This window comes from Phacochoerus africanus, chromosome 2 (genome assembly GCF_016906955.1).
Source record: "Phacochoerus africanus isolate WHEZ1 chromosome 2, ROS_Pafr_v1, whole genome shotgun sequence".
Classification (NCBI taxonomy): Eukaryota; Metazoa; Chordata; class Mammalia; order Artiodactyla; family Suidae; genus Phacochoerus; species Phacochoerus africanus.
This window is the reverse complement of record NC_062545.1, coordinates 25,876,914-25,889,363: the sequence shown is the minus strand read 5'-3', so window position 1 is coordinate 25,889,363 and position 12,450 is coordinate 25,876,914. Positions and strand designations below refer to the sequence as shown.

The 12,450-nt window shown below is 41.1% G+C and overlaps 1 protein-coding gene across 1 annotated transcript in view; it reads right to left on the bottom strand.

Moving 5' to 3' along the window:
• NHSL1 (NHS like 1) overlaps positions 1-12,450 on the bottom strand; it is a 68,448-nt gene that overhangs the window by 31,366 nt on the left and 24,632 nt on the right. Inside the window, 1 exon segment of the mRNA XM_047770097.1 lies at positions 7,218-7,345. Coding sequence (XP_047626053.1) covers positions 7,218-7,345 — 128 coding nt within the window.

Sequence of the window (12,450 nt, the reverse complement as noted above, 5' to 3'; positions counted from 1 at the left end):
AACCTACACCACAGCTCACAGCAACGCAGGACCCTTAACCCACTGAGTGAGGCCAGGGATCGAACCTGTGTCCTCATGGATACTAGTCAGGTTCATTACCACTGAGCCACGACGGGAAACTCCCTAATTGTACATTTTAAATATGCGTAGATTATTTTATATAAATTGTGCCTCATCATGCTCTTTTTAAAAAGAGAGAGAACTCAGTTTCAGGATTTAAAAGCTATGTGATCATAAGCAAGTGGTGTGATCTCTCCAAAATCCATCTGTGATATGGGCACAATCCAGCCCCCTAGCACAGTTGTAGGAAATATTAGACTCACAGAGAGCCCTGAGCTTTTCCAGGTGCCAGGTGCTTGGCTCCAGGCTGGGGATTTGAGGGATCAAAGCAACAGGGATGCCGTCCCCTTGCTAGAGAGATAGGCAGATGTGAACAGAGCCTCATTCCAGTGGAATGGGAAGTGTGTAACAAGACAAACCCAGCAAGCTACTAGAGCCATGCTCACCATGCGAATGCATAGAGGCCTGGAAATGACAGACCCCAACCTTCTCACCCTGCCTGAAAAGGCACAGGGTAACAAGTGCCACAAATTGAAGAGCAGTGAGCCCATGGAGCCAGCAAAACTCCTCTGTGCTTGCACTGTGACCTGAAATCACTCACCCAGAGACACCCAGTAAGAAACAACTGTATCTAGAATCGTCATAAATGTTTTCTAGTTGGTAACTTACGCTAGGCCAGGGGCTCTGTCTGCATACTGAGACCAAGCAGGACTTAAATGGCTTGTGAAAAAAAATAACATGAATGAATGAATGCCAGACAAGTCAAAGATAGAATGAAAAATGTCAGCAGCAGGCATAAGGTGAAAGAATTTGGAAATTAAGTCATCTCACCCTTTTCTTTCACCAGCTGGTGCAATGAAAATAGAGTACAAAGTCAGAGGCCCTGGGCTCATGTCCTCCTGGACGCATTCTGGCTACGTGATCTCGTGAAAGAATTTCATACATCCAAGTCTCAGCTTCCAGATTATTAACATGATAGTAATAATTATTAAAATACCTATTTCATGGGAGTTCTTGTGAAAACGTGGCATAATTTGCAAAAAAAAAAAAAAGTTCTGAAAGTACTTAAGTTTAATTCTCAAGTATTTCTCTATCAGTATAAAGTTAGTACCACTATGATCACTGATAGTTCTACATGTGGGTAACTTATGAAAACACAACCCTTAGAAAGTTTTTAGTAATTGCTGAAACCTCTCAAATTCATTGCTTTAGGTAGGAAATTCTATGTGGGTGGAATAAAAGACTTAGAATGACTGAACTAATGGCCAAATTTTCATAAAACCAGACATATCTCTATTGAGTTCATTTCTTTGAAGTCTGGTTTGAAAAACCAAGCAGTTTAAAGACAGTTGCCATCATCATTTGCGCATATACCACGTGCCAGGCACCATCCTAAGGATTTTACAAATGTTAATTCACTTCAACCTCACCACCATCCTCAAGGTGGGTAAGGTAATCATGTAATTTATGGTCAAAACCAGCACGCCTTTGAGAGTGAAAGGGGTGCTTCTGATAAGTACACAGCAGTTGTAAACCAGGACTGTCCTGGGCAAAACCAGAACACATGGTTCATGACTCTTTACAGGTGAGGAAACAGACACTCACAAAGAGAAGCAATTTGCCAAGGTGACTGGCTTCAACAGGTGGAAAGCCTTCCCCAGACCAGTGCTCCCAAGCAGCACCTTGTACAAGCCTCCTACACATGCAGGTACAGAGTAAAGCTGCTGTCTTTTTGGGTCTCCAAAGTCCTCCCCTGCAACTGAAATATCTCTTATCAGGAAACACACAAACAGAACTCCCGAGATGCCGGTTCTGAGTAAAACAGAAACTAGCCAAGAAAATTTCAGTTTCTATCAATTAAAGCCAATCATTTACTGTCATAATCCCAGTCTTATTTATCTTGTTTGGGGGTGAATTTTACACAGGAGATTGAGTAACTCATGATGGATATCCTTTCTGCTGAGACAATGGGGCCCCTATGAATGTTTCCCTGATTCAGTGAACGGGTCATCACACATAACCTCCAACAATGGCAGGTGGAGAAATGCCCTCTCAGCTCCCAGGAGGTAGTCTGTCATCTACAACTGAATTTCCTGCAAATACCTGAATAACTAGTATCTGGTACACACTGCAAACTGAAAGAACCAAAAAAACCAAGACTAGAACAGTATTAAAGCAGCGACTTACTTGTGGTTTTCACAGGCAAATAAAAAGATAGTTTGTGAGATTTCTGAACCCTTTCGCAGACAGCATTTTTTATGTCCCCATGTTTGATATGTAGATGATATACATAACATATACAGCTGGAAATATTTCAAACAATTTCTTTTCTTGCTACACTACATCACTATTTTGAAAGATATATACATATATATCTCCATATATACATATATATATGTGGATATCATTAGCAAAATAGCTTTCATCACACCATAAACACAAGTCCTGCTTGGGAAATGTTTTGCATTAGGATAATTATTCCGGAGTGATTAGCCAGAATAAATAACCAGACTGAATGTCCCCTAGGTTCTCTCTCTGTTTTAGCATATATGTTCTCAACCTCTGCCTTATTAGCAATTCTCATTTTAGGAGAGTGCTTCTATCCTAAACACATAATAGATGCTTAATTATTTGTTGAATGAAAATTAGATGCTTTTCATGTTAATTTTCACTTTCTTTTTAATGGCTGCACCTGTGGCATATAGAAGTTCCTAGGCAAGGGATCAAATTGGAGTTGCAGCTGCAGGCCTACACCACAGCCACTGCAACGCTGGATCCAAGCCGTATCTGCAATCCACACCATGGCTTGCAGCAGTGTCGGATACTTAACCCACTGAGCAAGGCCAGGGATTGAACCCGCCTCCTCGTTTATGGACACTGTGTCGGATTTTTAAACTGCTGAACCACAAGGGGAACTGCAATTCGGTGCAAGTTTTGAAAAAATTTCTCTTCCCCCCACATTTTTTTTTTTTTTTGGCTGCACCCAAGGCATGTGGAAGTTCCTGGACCAGGGATTGAACCCCTGCCATAGCAGTGACCCGCACTGATGCAGTGACAACCCTGGATCCTTAACTTGCTGTGCCACAGGAGAACTCTCAAATTTCTCTTTTATTTTACATGGAAATCAGTCTGTTAATATTCCCCGTTTAGAAGTTCTACTGGAGTCAGGAGTTCCTGTTGTGGCTCAGCAGAAACAAATCTGACTAGCATTCATGAGGGCGCAGGTTCAATACCTGGCCTCTCAGTGGGTCAAAGGATTTGGCGCTGCCAAGAGCTGTGGTGTAGGCCGCAGATGCGGCTTGGATCTGGTGTTGCTGTGGCTGCGGTGTAGGCCGACAGCTACAGCTCCTGATTTGACCCCTAACTTGGGAACCTCCACATGCCAGGGGTGTGGCCCTAAAAAAAATAAAAGAAAAAAAAAAGTTCTAGAGTCAGATTTGATGCTTTAATTAAATTAGAAAATGAGTTTCAACATTAGCTTTATATCTTCCATTAAACAAAAGATGACATATTGGATTTTTGCTCCTAATCATAAAATCTTCCACTTAAAAAATATTAGTGATTTCCTATTAGCTACACAATAAAAGCTAACTCTTAAACAACAAGGTCTTAATGTACAGCACAGGCAACCATGGGCAATGTCCTGAGATAAACCATAATGGAAAAGAATATTAAAAAATGTGTATATGTATAATTGACTCACCTTGCTGTACAGCATGAACATAACACTGTAAATCAACTACAGTTGAAAAAAAAAGCTAACTCCTTTCCTTTTACTTGTAACTTCTTTCACTTGGCATTGTAAAGCCAAGTAACTTCTTTTAGTTGGCACTGTTCCTCTGTAATCTTACCTGAGGCTCCCTCCACCACCACCCCTGTTACCACTTTTGGTGAAGTCAATATCAACACAGCTGTTTCATCTAACACTTGCTCCAATCCTCCACAACCTTCCCTCCAATGTGCCCCAGCCACCCACCCTCAGGAACGTCCACAGGACTCAACTGCTACATTAATACCTGGATTGAAGTTTTGGAGGCGGTTCAGTAGTTGTTACTCCTACAGAATTTGCAGAAAGTGTGAGAAAAAGAAAAGAATCAAGAATGTGCCCAATAGTTTTGACTTATGCAACTGGTAGAATGGAGGTGTGATTTACTGAGATGGGGAAAACTGCAAGAAGTAGGTATCTGGGGGGATGAAGGATGTAAGGATTGTTTATTTGGATTTGGCTAAGTTTGAGGTAGCTCTCAGACATTAAGAGGAGATGAGTGGTAAGCAGGTAAGTGCATGCACGTGGATTAGAGACATACATTTAGAAAACTTCAATGCTTAGAATTTAAAGTCATGGGACTCAATGAAATCACCCAAAGAGGGAGTTTTCACTGAAGAGCAGAAGTATAAGGTCTGAGCCCTATGGTTCCAGCAACAATTCAATGTTTAAAAGAACTTCCAATGAATGACAGAGAAGCAATGGCTAATGAGAAAGGAGGAAAGCCAGGACTGTGCGGTGTCATGAAAGCCATGTACAAAAAGTGCCTTAGATAGAAAAGAATAATAAATTCTTTCCAATGCTGCCAAGAGGCTGAATACGAGGAGGTCTGAGATTAACTGGCAAGGGAGAGGCGATGGGGGGCTTAACCCAAGTGGTTTCAGTAATGTGCTAGAAATATAGGTTTGTTTGGAGGGGGTTCAAAGGAGATTGCACAGAAAAGCAATCTGGACAGTTCTTTGAGAAGTTCTGTTATAAAGAAGAACTGAAAACTGGCAGAATTTGGAAGAGGACAAAAGGTCAAAGGAGGGTTTCTTCAAGATGAAAGAAAATATAGCATGCTTGGCTAAGGAAGGTTATGATGCAATAAAGAGAGAAAATAGACTTCTCCAGGAAATTGGCAGAAGGAGAGGGGTCAGAGAGTTGAATGTGTGTGCAAACAAGTGTATATAATGGTAGCCCATGTAACATAAACTGGGAAAGAATGACATTACATGAAGAAGGTAGGGTCAATGGATTAGAATTCCTTGTGGGGTCAAATATTTTTTGTAATGCAATTCTTCTAGAGGGATTAAGCTGGGACAACAATAAGACTCTTTTTCTTTTCTTTCTTTTTTTCTTTTTAGAGCCACACCCATGGTATATGGAAGTTCCCAGCCTAGGGGTCAAACCAGAGCTACAGCTGCTGGCCTATACTACAGCCACAGCAACACAGGATCCGGGCCTTGTCTGTGACCTACACCATGCTCACGGCAATGCCGGTTCCTTAATCTACTGAGTGGGTGCAGGGGATCAAACCCACATCCTCATGGATGCAAGTCAGATTCATTTATGATGTGCCACAACAGGAATTCCCTGATTTTCTGTTCCTCAAACTGCACTAAGTTCTGTAGGATCCATTTTCAAAATAAACCTAGTATCTCCACCATTTTGTCACATTAGGGTCCCGTCCCTAACATCTATCTCCTGCCAGCACTACGGCAATAGCCTGTTGACTTGCCTCTGCTTCCATTTTCAATTCCCTATGGCTTTATCCCCATTCAGTGGCCACAGCAACTGCATTCAGTAGTAAATCTGGTCATGCTACTTTCCTCCTCAAGGGTGAGGATTTTTCTTCTTTGCTTCATTGCTGACACTGCCAGCACCTAGCATATTCTCTGGCACAAGGCAGATACTTAGTAACTACCTGTTTTAAAAATGAATTATAGGAGTTCCTGTGGTGGCGCAGTGGTTAACGAATCCGACTAGGAACCATGAGGTTGCGGGTTTGGTCCCTGGCCTTTCTCAGTGGGTTAAGGATCCGGTGTTGCCATGAGCTGTGGTGTAGGCTACAGACGCGGCACAGATCCCGCGTTGCTGTAGCTCTGGCATAGGCCGGTGGCTACAGTTCCGATTTGACCCCTAGCCTGGGAACCTCCATATGCCGAGGGAGCAGCCGAAGAAATGGCAAAAAGACAAAAAAAAAAGATTTATAATTCTCTGTTTAAAGTAGTGAGGTGATGGATGTCTTAATCTGTGATGGTCATGTCACAAAGCACACATACATCAAACCATCACATAATTTGATGTGTCAACTGCACAGCAATAAAGCTGAAAAAATTAATCAAAACTCTCACCATGTAATTCATCTTCTGATTTTAATTTTCCTTACTCATGCCAACAAAAGAAAAGTAAGCTTTTAAGATTGCAGACCAGATCAATTCTGAAAGAGGGTGCTTTTCCTATTATAATAAAAGAGCTTCTTTGTATAGATCTTCCTCAGCTTATGATGGGGCTTTGTCTGATAAACCCATCATAAGTTGAAAACATCCTAAGTAAAAAATGTATGTAATACACTAACCTACCAAACATTGTGGCTTACTCCAGCATACCTTAAACATGCTCAGAACACTGAACATTAGCCTGCAGTTAGGCAAAATCATCTACTACAAAGCCTATTTTATAATAAAGTGTTTAATAGCTCATGCAATTTGTTGAATACTATATTAAAATCAATATATGGGTTATGTTCCTTTAATGAATTCCTTGGATCCTGAACTTATTTATTTACTTATTGGGGTGGCGGGGGGTACACCCACAGCAACTAGGTGGAAGCTCCTAGGCCAGAGATTGAGCCTACGCCACAGCAGTGACCATACTGGATCCTTAACCAGTAAGCCACCAGGGAACTTCCATGAACTAACTTCCATTAGATTAATTTCAGACTTAGAGAAAAGCGGCAAAGAGAGTATTGAGAATTCCTTATGTACCTTTCATCCAGTTTTCCCTAATATTTACATGCTACATAGTGATGGTACATGTGCCAAAACTAAGAAATTAACATGGGATAATTCTATTAACTAAAAAACAGACTTTATTCTGATTTCATTAATTTTTCCAATTCATGTCCTTTTTCTGTTCTGGGATCTAATCCAGGAGCCACACTGAATGTAAAAGGCTTACCTTTTGGAGTTCCTGTGTGGCACAGCGGAAACGAATCCGACTAGGAACCATGAGGTTTCAGGTCCGATCCCTGGCCTCGCCTAGTGGGTTAAGGATCCGGTGTTGCTGTGGCTCTGGCGTAGGCTGGCAGCTGTAGCTCTGATTAGACCCCTAGCCTGGGGACCTCCATATGCCACAGGTTCGGCCTTGAAAAGATAAAAGACAATAAAAATAAAAACAAAAGGCTGACCTTTTGATCTGTTTCTTCATCCTCATCTTGATAGTCATCACAGAGTGGACCAGAGCTGGCTGCGAAGGTGGGTCCCTGGGAGTAGTACTGAGAACTCCGGTAGCCATCACGCCGCAACTTGTCACATTCTGTAGGGGTACAGGCCAGGGAGGGGAGAAAGGACATTAAGAACCAGAATTTGCTTATTCCCCTCTTTTTACCTTTTCTAGTAATATTTCTGCAAGTACAATAAGATTTCAAAATGATGATGATAATGATCATAAAAGAACTACGAATTAGTAAAGCAGCTACACACACTACATGCCATATTAATATACTTTAAAGGGCTTACCTTGACACCTCACCACAACCATCTGAGTCAACCTTAGGATAATTAAATTATTTGCCTTGTAATGTTATGCAAGTAAGCCTTGGACTCAGAATTTGAACCAGAGTTTTACTTACTCGAATTTTTGACACATAACAATTGATTATGTAATCCCACATCAAAAAAACACAAGCAATTCTCATGCCAGCCTTGTTTTTTAGACTCATCAGCTGGAAATAACAAGAGAAATCATGGATTCTAATGCCCTTATTTCGTTTTTACTTTTCAATTTAACTTTGATGCCAAACAGCCTATAATCACTGTGGGGAGTGGAGCACGAAGCCGGGTGGCAGTCTGTAACGTCTTCCAGTCCCAGAGGGAAGGTCTGGCATCTTGTGTGAAGGTAAGTAGCAGCCCTGGGTCATAGGGGGCCTGGGGCCCTATGAGGGGGACAAGTACAGCAAGAAGAATTCTAATGGTTTTTTGTGTTGTTTTGTTTTGTCCTTTTAGGGCTGCAGGTGCAGCATACGGAAGTTCCCAGGCTAAGTAAGGGTCGCACTGGAGCTGCAGCTGACAGTCTAGGCCACAGCTACAGCAACATGGGATCCGAGCTATGTCTGCACCCTACACCGCAGCCCACGGCAATGCTGGATCCTTAACCCACTGAGTGAGGCCAGGGATCGAACCTGCATCCTCATGGATACTAGTAGGGTTCATTATCACTGAGCCACAACAGGAACTCCCTAATGGCTTTTTAAAGCCCCAAGAGCTCTCCTATTACCCAGACACCTCAGAGGAGCATTTGCCTTGCAAAAGGATTCCCCGTGGAGATCCTTTAAATATCCAGCTTGCTAAAGGAGGGTTTGGTTTTGGAAAAGTTTCCTCTGGCACAGTTTTGCAAAACTATGCACCTAGTGTAGCTTCAGAGTTTCCTTCCAACACTAGGATCTATGCTGCTTCTTCTTCAAAGAGGAGATGAGTAGTCACTTTAATGTAGGGATGAAAATTCTGCAACCAGAGAATAAAACAGCACTCTCCTTTCACCTCACAGTGGGAATGGAGAAAGTTTCCAATCCAGAAATAGAAATCATTTTTTAAAATAGATTTTAATTTTTTTAAAAATCCCATGGAAATAGTCAAGGGACTCTTTTAGAATGCCAAAATAACTAAAGTGTTTAGGTCGTCATAAGACTGCTAAACACTGCTACTTCAGGTGGTTCTAGGCTACATAATGTGTGGGCTGGGCTGGCAACCACTGTTAATAATGGAGAAAAAATTTTTTAAAATTTCTGAAACTTCCAGAAGACATATTTTTTAAAGGAGCACTTACTCATATTAGTCTAACCCTTTTCAGTGAGAAATATTTTCACATTTTCTCCAATATTTGACAACTTCTCTATAAAAATAAATAGTACAATCAGACTCTATGCTCTCATTCTACAGAGATGTTACCTAAAACATAGTGACTAGTTCTCAAATTGTGTTCTGTGCAGAGATCTGGGATTCTGTAAGAATTTGATTTGATCTTACTTTAAAGCTAAGATAAAAAATAACACTCAATTCCAGAGTTCTACATGTCATAAACTTGTATTGCCAAGTTAACTTTTCCATAGTCCTATAAAACTGAAGTCTCCTAAGGGTTCAGGGTGAACCCTGTAAAACAAAACTAATGAAAACCATTACCACTTGCAGCTACTTATCACGTAATTCAGGGCTTTCAAATAGTTGCCAAACAAAACAAAATAGAAAGTGAGGGCCAAGGCCCTTTTAGACTAAGTCCTTTTCTTGTTAAAAATAGTCCTTTTCTCCTCATTCATTGACCTTATGATAAGTCTGAAATTATAAAATTTTATAACATTAAAAAAACCTATTTTAGGTATCAGGTACCATGTAAGAGTGTGTTTGAAAAAGATTCCTCTGCAAGGCACGGGTGGGCTAGATCATCTGTAAGGGTGATATTGGTTCTGATATTCTTGGCAATCATACTAAAAATATCCAAACGCAATCATCAAAAAGACGAGTGTTGGCAAGGATGTGAAGAAAGGTGGACCCCATGCTGTATGGGTTGAAATGTAAATTGGTGCAGCCATTATGGAAAACAGTATGGCGGTTCCTCAAGAAATTTAAAAATAGGAGTTCCCCTCGTGGCGCAGCAGAAATGAATCCGACTGGGAACCATAAGGTTGCAGGTTCGATCCCTGGCCTCGCACAGTGGGTTACGGATCCAGCGTTGCTGTGAGCTGTGGTGTAGGTCGGCAGCTACAGCTCTGATTAGACCCCTAGCCTGGGAACCTCCATATGCCGAGGGTGCGGCCCTAGAAAAGGCAAAAAGACAAAAAAAAATTTAGAAATAGAACTGGCATGTGATCCAGCAATTCCACTTCTAGGTATTTATCTGAAGAAAACAAAACACTAATTCAAAAAGATAAATGTACTCCAGTGTTCACTGCAGCATTATTTCCGATAACAAAGATAAAGAAGTAACCTAAGTGTCCATCCATAAATAGATGAGTGGATAGAGAAGATGTAGTGTATGTATATAAATACACACACACACACACACACACACGGGAATATTGCTCAGCGATAAAAAACAATGAAATCTTGTCATTTCCAACAACATGAATGGATCTAGAAGGTATTACACGAAGTGAAATATATCAGACAAAGACAAATACTATATGACTTCACTTACATGTGGAATCTAAGAAACAAAACAAGCAAACCAGAAACAGGCTTATCAATACAGAGAGCAAAGGGGCAGTTGCCAGAGGGGAGGGTAGTGGACATTAGGCAAAATGTGTGAGGGAGATTAAGAGAGACAAACTTTCATTTATAAAATTAGAAAGTCACAGAGATGGAATGCAGCCTAAGGAATAGAGTCAAGGACACTGTAATAATTTCGTATGGTGGCAGATAGTTACTAGATTTATCATGATCATTTCATAATGTATCTAAATGTCAAACCAGCTTGTTGTACACCTGAAAGGATACTGTGTGTCAACGATACTTCAATTTAAAATTTTAAATTAATTAAAATTATTAAATTTAACTATTACTACAAATTCAAAAATTTAAATAGCCAAATGATTTGACACGTTAAACCTTCAAAGATCAAGATATTGCAAAATCATTATCCATACATTAAAAGCAACACAGGCTGGCAATTAATTAGTATTTCCGGTGTACACCACTTTTTAAACCTACTTGAAAGACAATGTCTTTTTTTTCCCACTGTGATTAAGTTTATGCCACAAAAATGCTTAAATAGTAGTATAACAAACCGTAGCATATCAAATGAAACACGATGCTGGGTCTAAGATTAAACCAGGCCAAATGAATTTAGGGTAGACATCCAATTTTTTTTACTCTTATCAAATTTCTGCAATCTAGTAAACTCATCAAATTCCATTGTCATTTATTTTATTCCAACTCTAGGGGAAATCTAGGAAAATTTCCTCTTGTCAAGGTGCAACGGCTCTCAGTTTCTAAAACTAAGGCTTTGTTCATTAAAAACTGAGTTTACTGTCTGTGGAGTGTACTAGCCATCGTGAATCAACAAAGACTTCTCAAACACTAAACTGATGGTGACAGCAAGCAAAGCATAATTTAAAGCCAGGTTATGCCAGGAACCACCAGTGGGAAATAAGATACTTAATGTAATCAAAGCTCTATCTTTAACACATACTCCTCTTGCAACAGAAATTTAGAGTAAAACCAGGCTATTGTTCCCACAGTATTGCTCAGATAAAGGTGTCACTGTTCGCTCTGTCCTCTGGTTTCCCAGCCACGAATTTCCTCCTCCCTTTCATGTCAAACTATTTTCTTTCGTGCAAGAACAATGGACAAGCATCTCCTGGTAGACCAAAGTTTGAAATATAGAGGCAGAAAAAATGTCATTAAACTAGATGGTTATCTCAGCATCTCGTGAATTCAATACTGTTTTGTCCTCCAAACCTTCACATATTAAACTATTCTTTAGACTTGCTCTTTTAATATTTTAGATATGTTGAGAGAGCCTGCTGCAAGATGATTTAAAGAGTTATCTTCAAAATCATTTTCTCTACTGGAAGAACTTGATGAATTTCCATGCTGTCTGTTTTGCTCCTAAATGCATTAAATCAGTGACAGTGAGCTAGAACATACAGCAGTCGCAAACAGTTCCAAACTCTCAGTGGCTTAGCATAATGAGAAGATTCGTTCCTGCACATTCTCCCAGTCCAGGCAGAGCTAGCAGTGGGCTGTGGGGTGGACCAGGCAGAGGGAAGACCGTCCTCAAGTTATGTGTGGATCGTCACACAGCTACACTAGGAGAGCGTGCTGCGTTTCACACTGGCTCTTGCAACTTCTGCCAGAAGCGACCAGGGTCTACTGCCCCTCTGATTTCTTTGGACAAAACAAGCCACATGGCCAAACCTAATTTCAGAAGGGACAAGGAAGGGCAACTCTACCTCATAAGCAAAGGGGGAAATAAGATTCTCCCAAATCAGCTCTAGTGACGCTTCCAAACAGAGGGAGAACACTGGGTCTATGATGCCCAGGTTCTTGTCACCCATTCTCCCCACACTTACTAAGTGTTCATTTCCAATCCTTCTTGACTGAGGTTGAGACGCCTTCAGTGTGGACTTGGCAGTGAAAAGCGACACTTCTGTGTGTTAGTCACAGGAGGTTAACTATGGGGAGGAGCCACACAGAGGAGCAGCTGAGGGTCTGGAATCCAGACAAACCAGGCACCGCTACCTCCGCGTGAGACCCAGGGGGACAGCATTTTAACCTCCTGGAAAGGTGCTCCACCTCGAAGGTTGGCACAATGCTCCTTCTGGGAAGCAGTCATGAGACTCAGTCAACAAATATTCCCAAGTGCTCAGCCCTCTAAGGCAAGAGACTAGGTCAGGGTGTGCCAGGACTTTGCCCAGGACCCTCCAC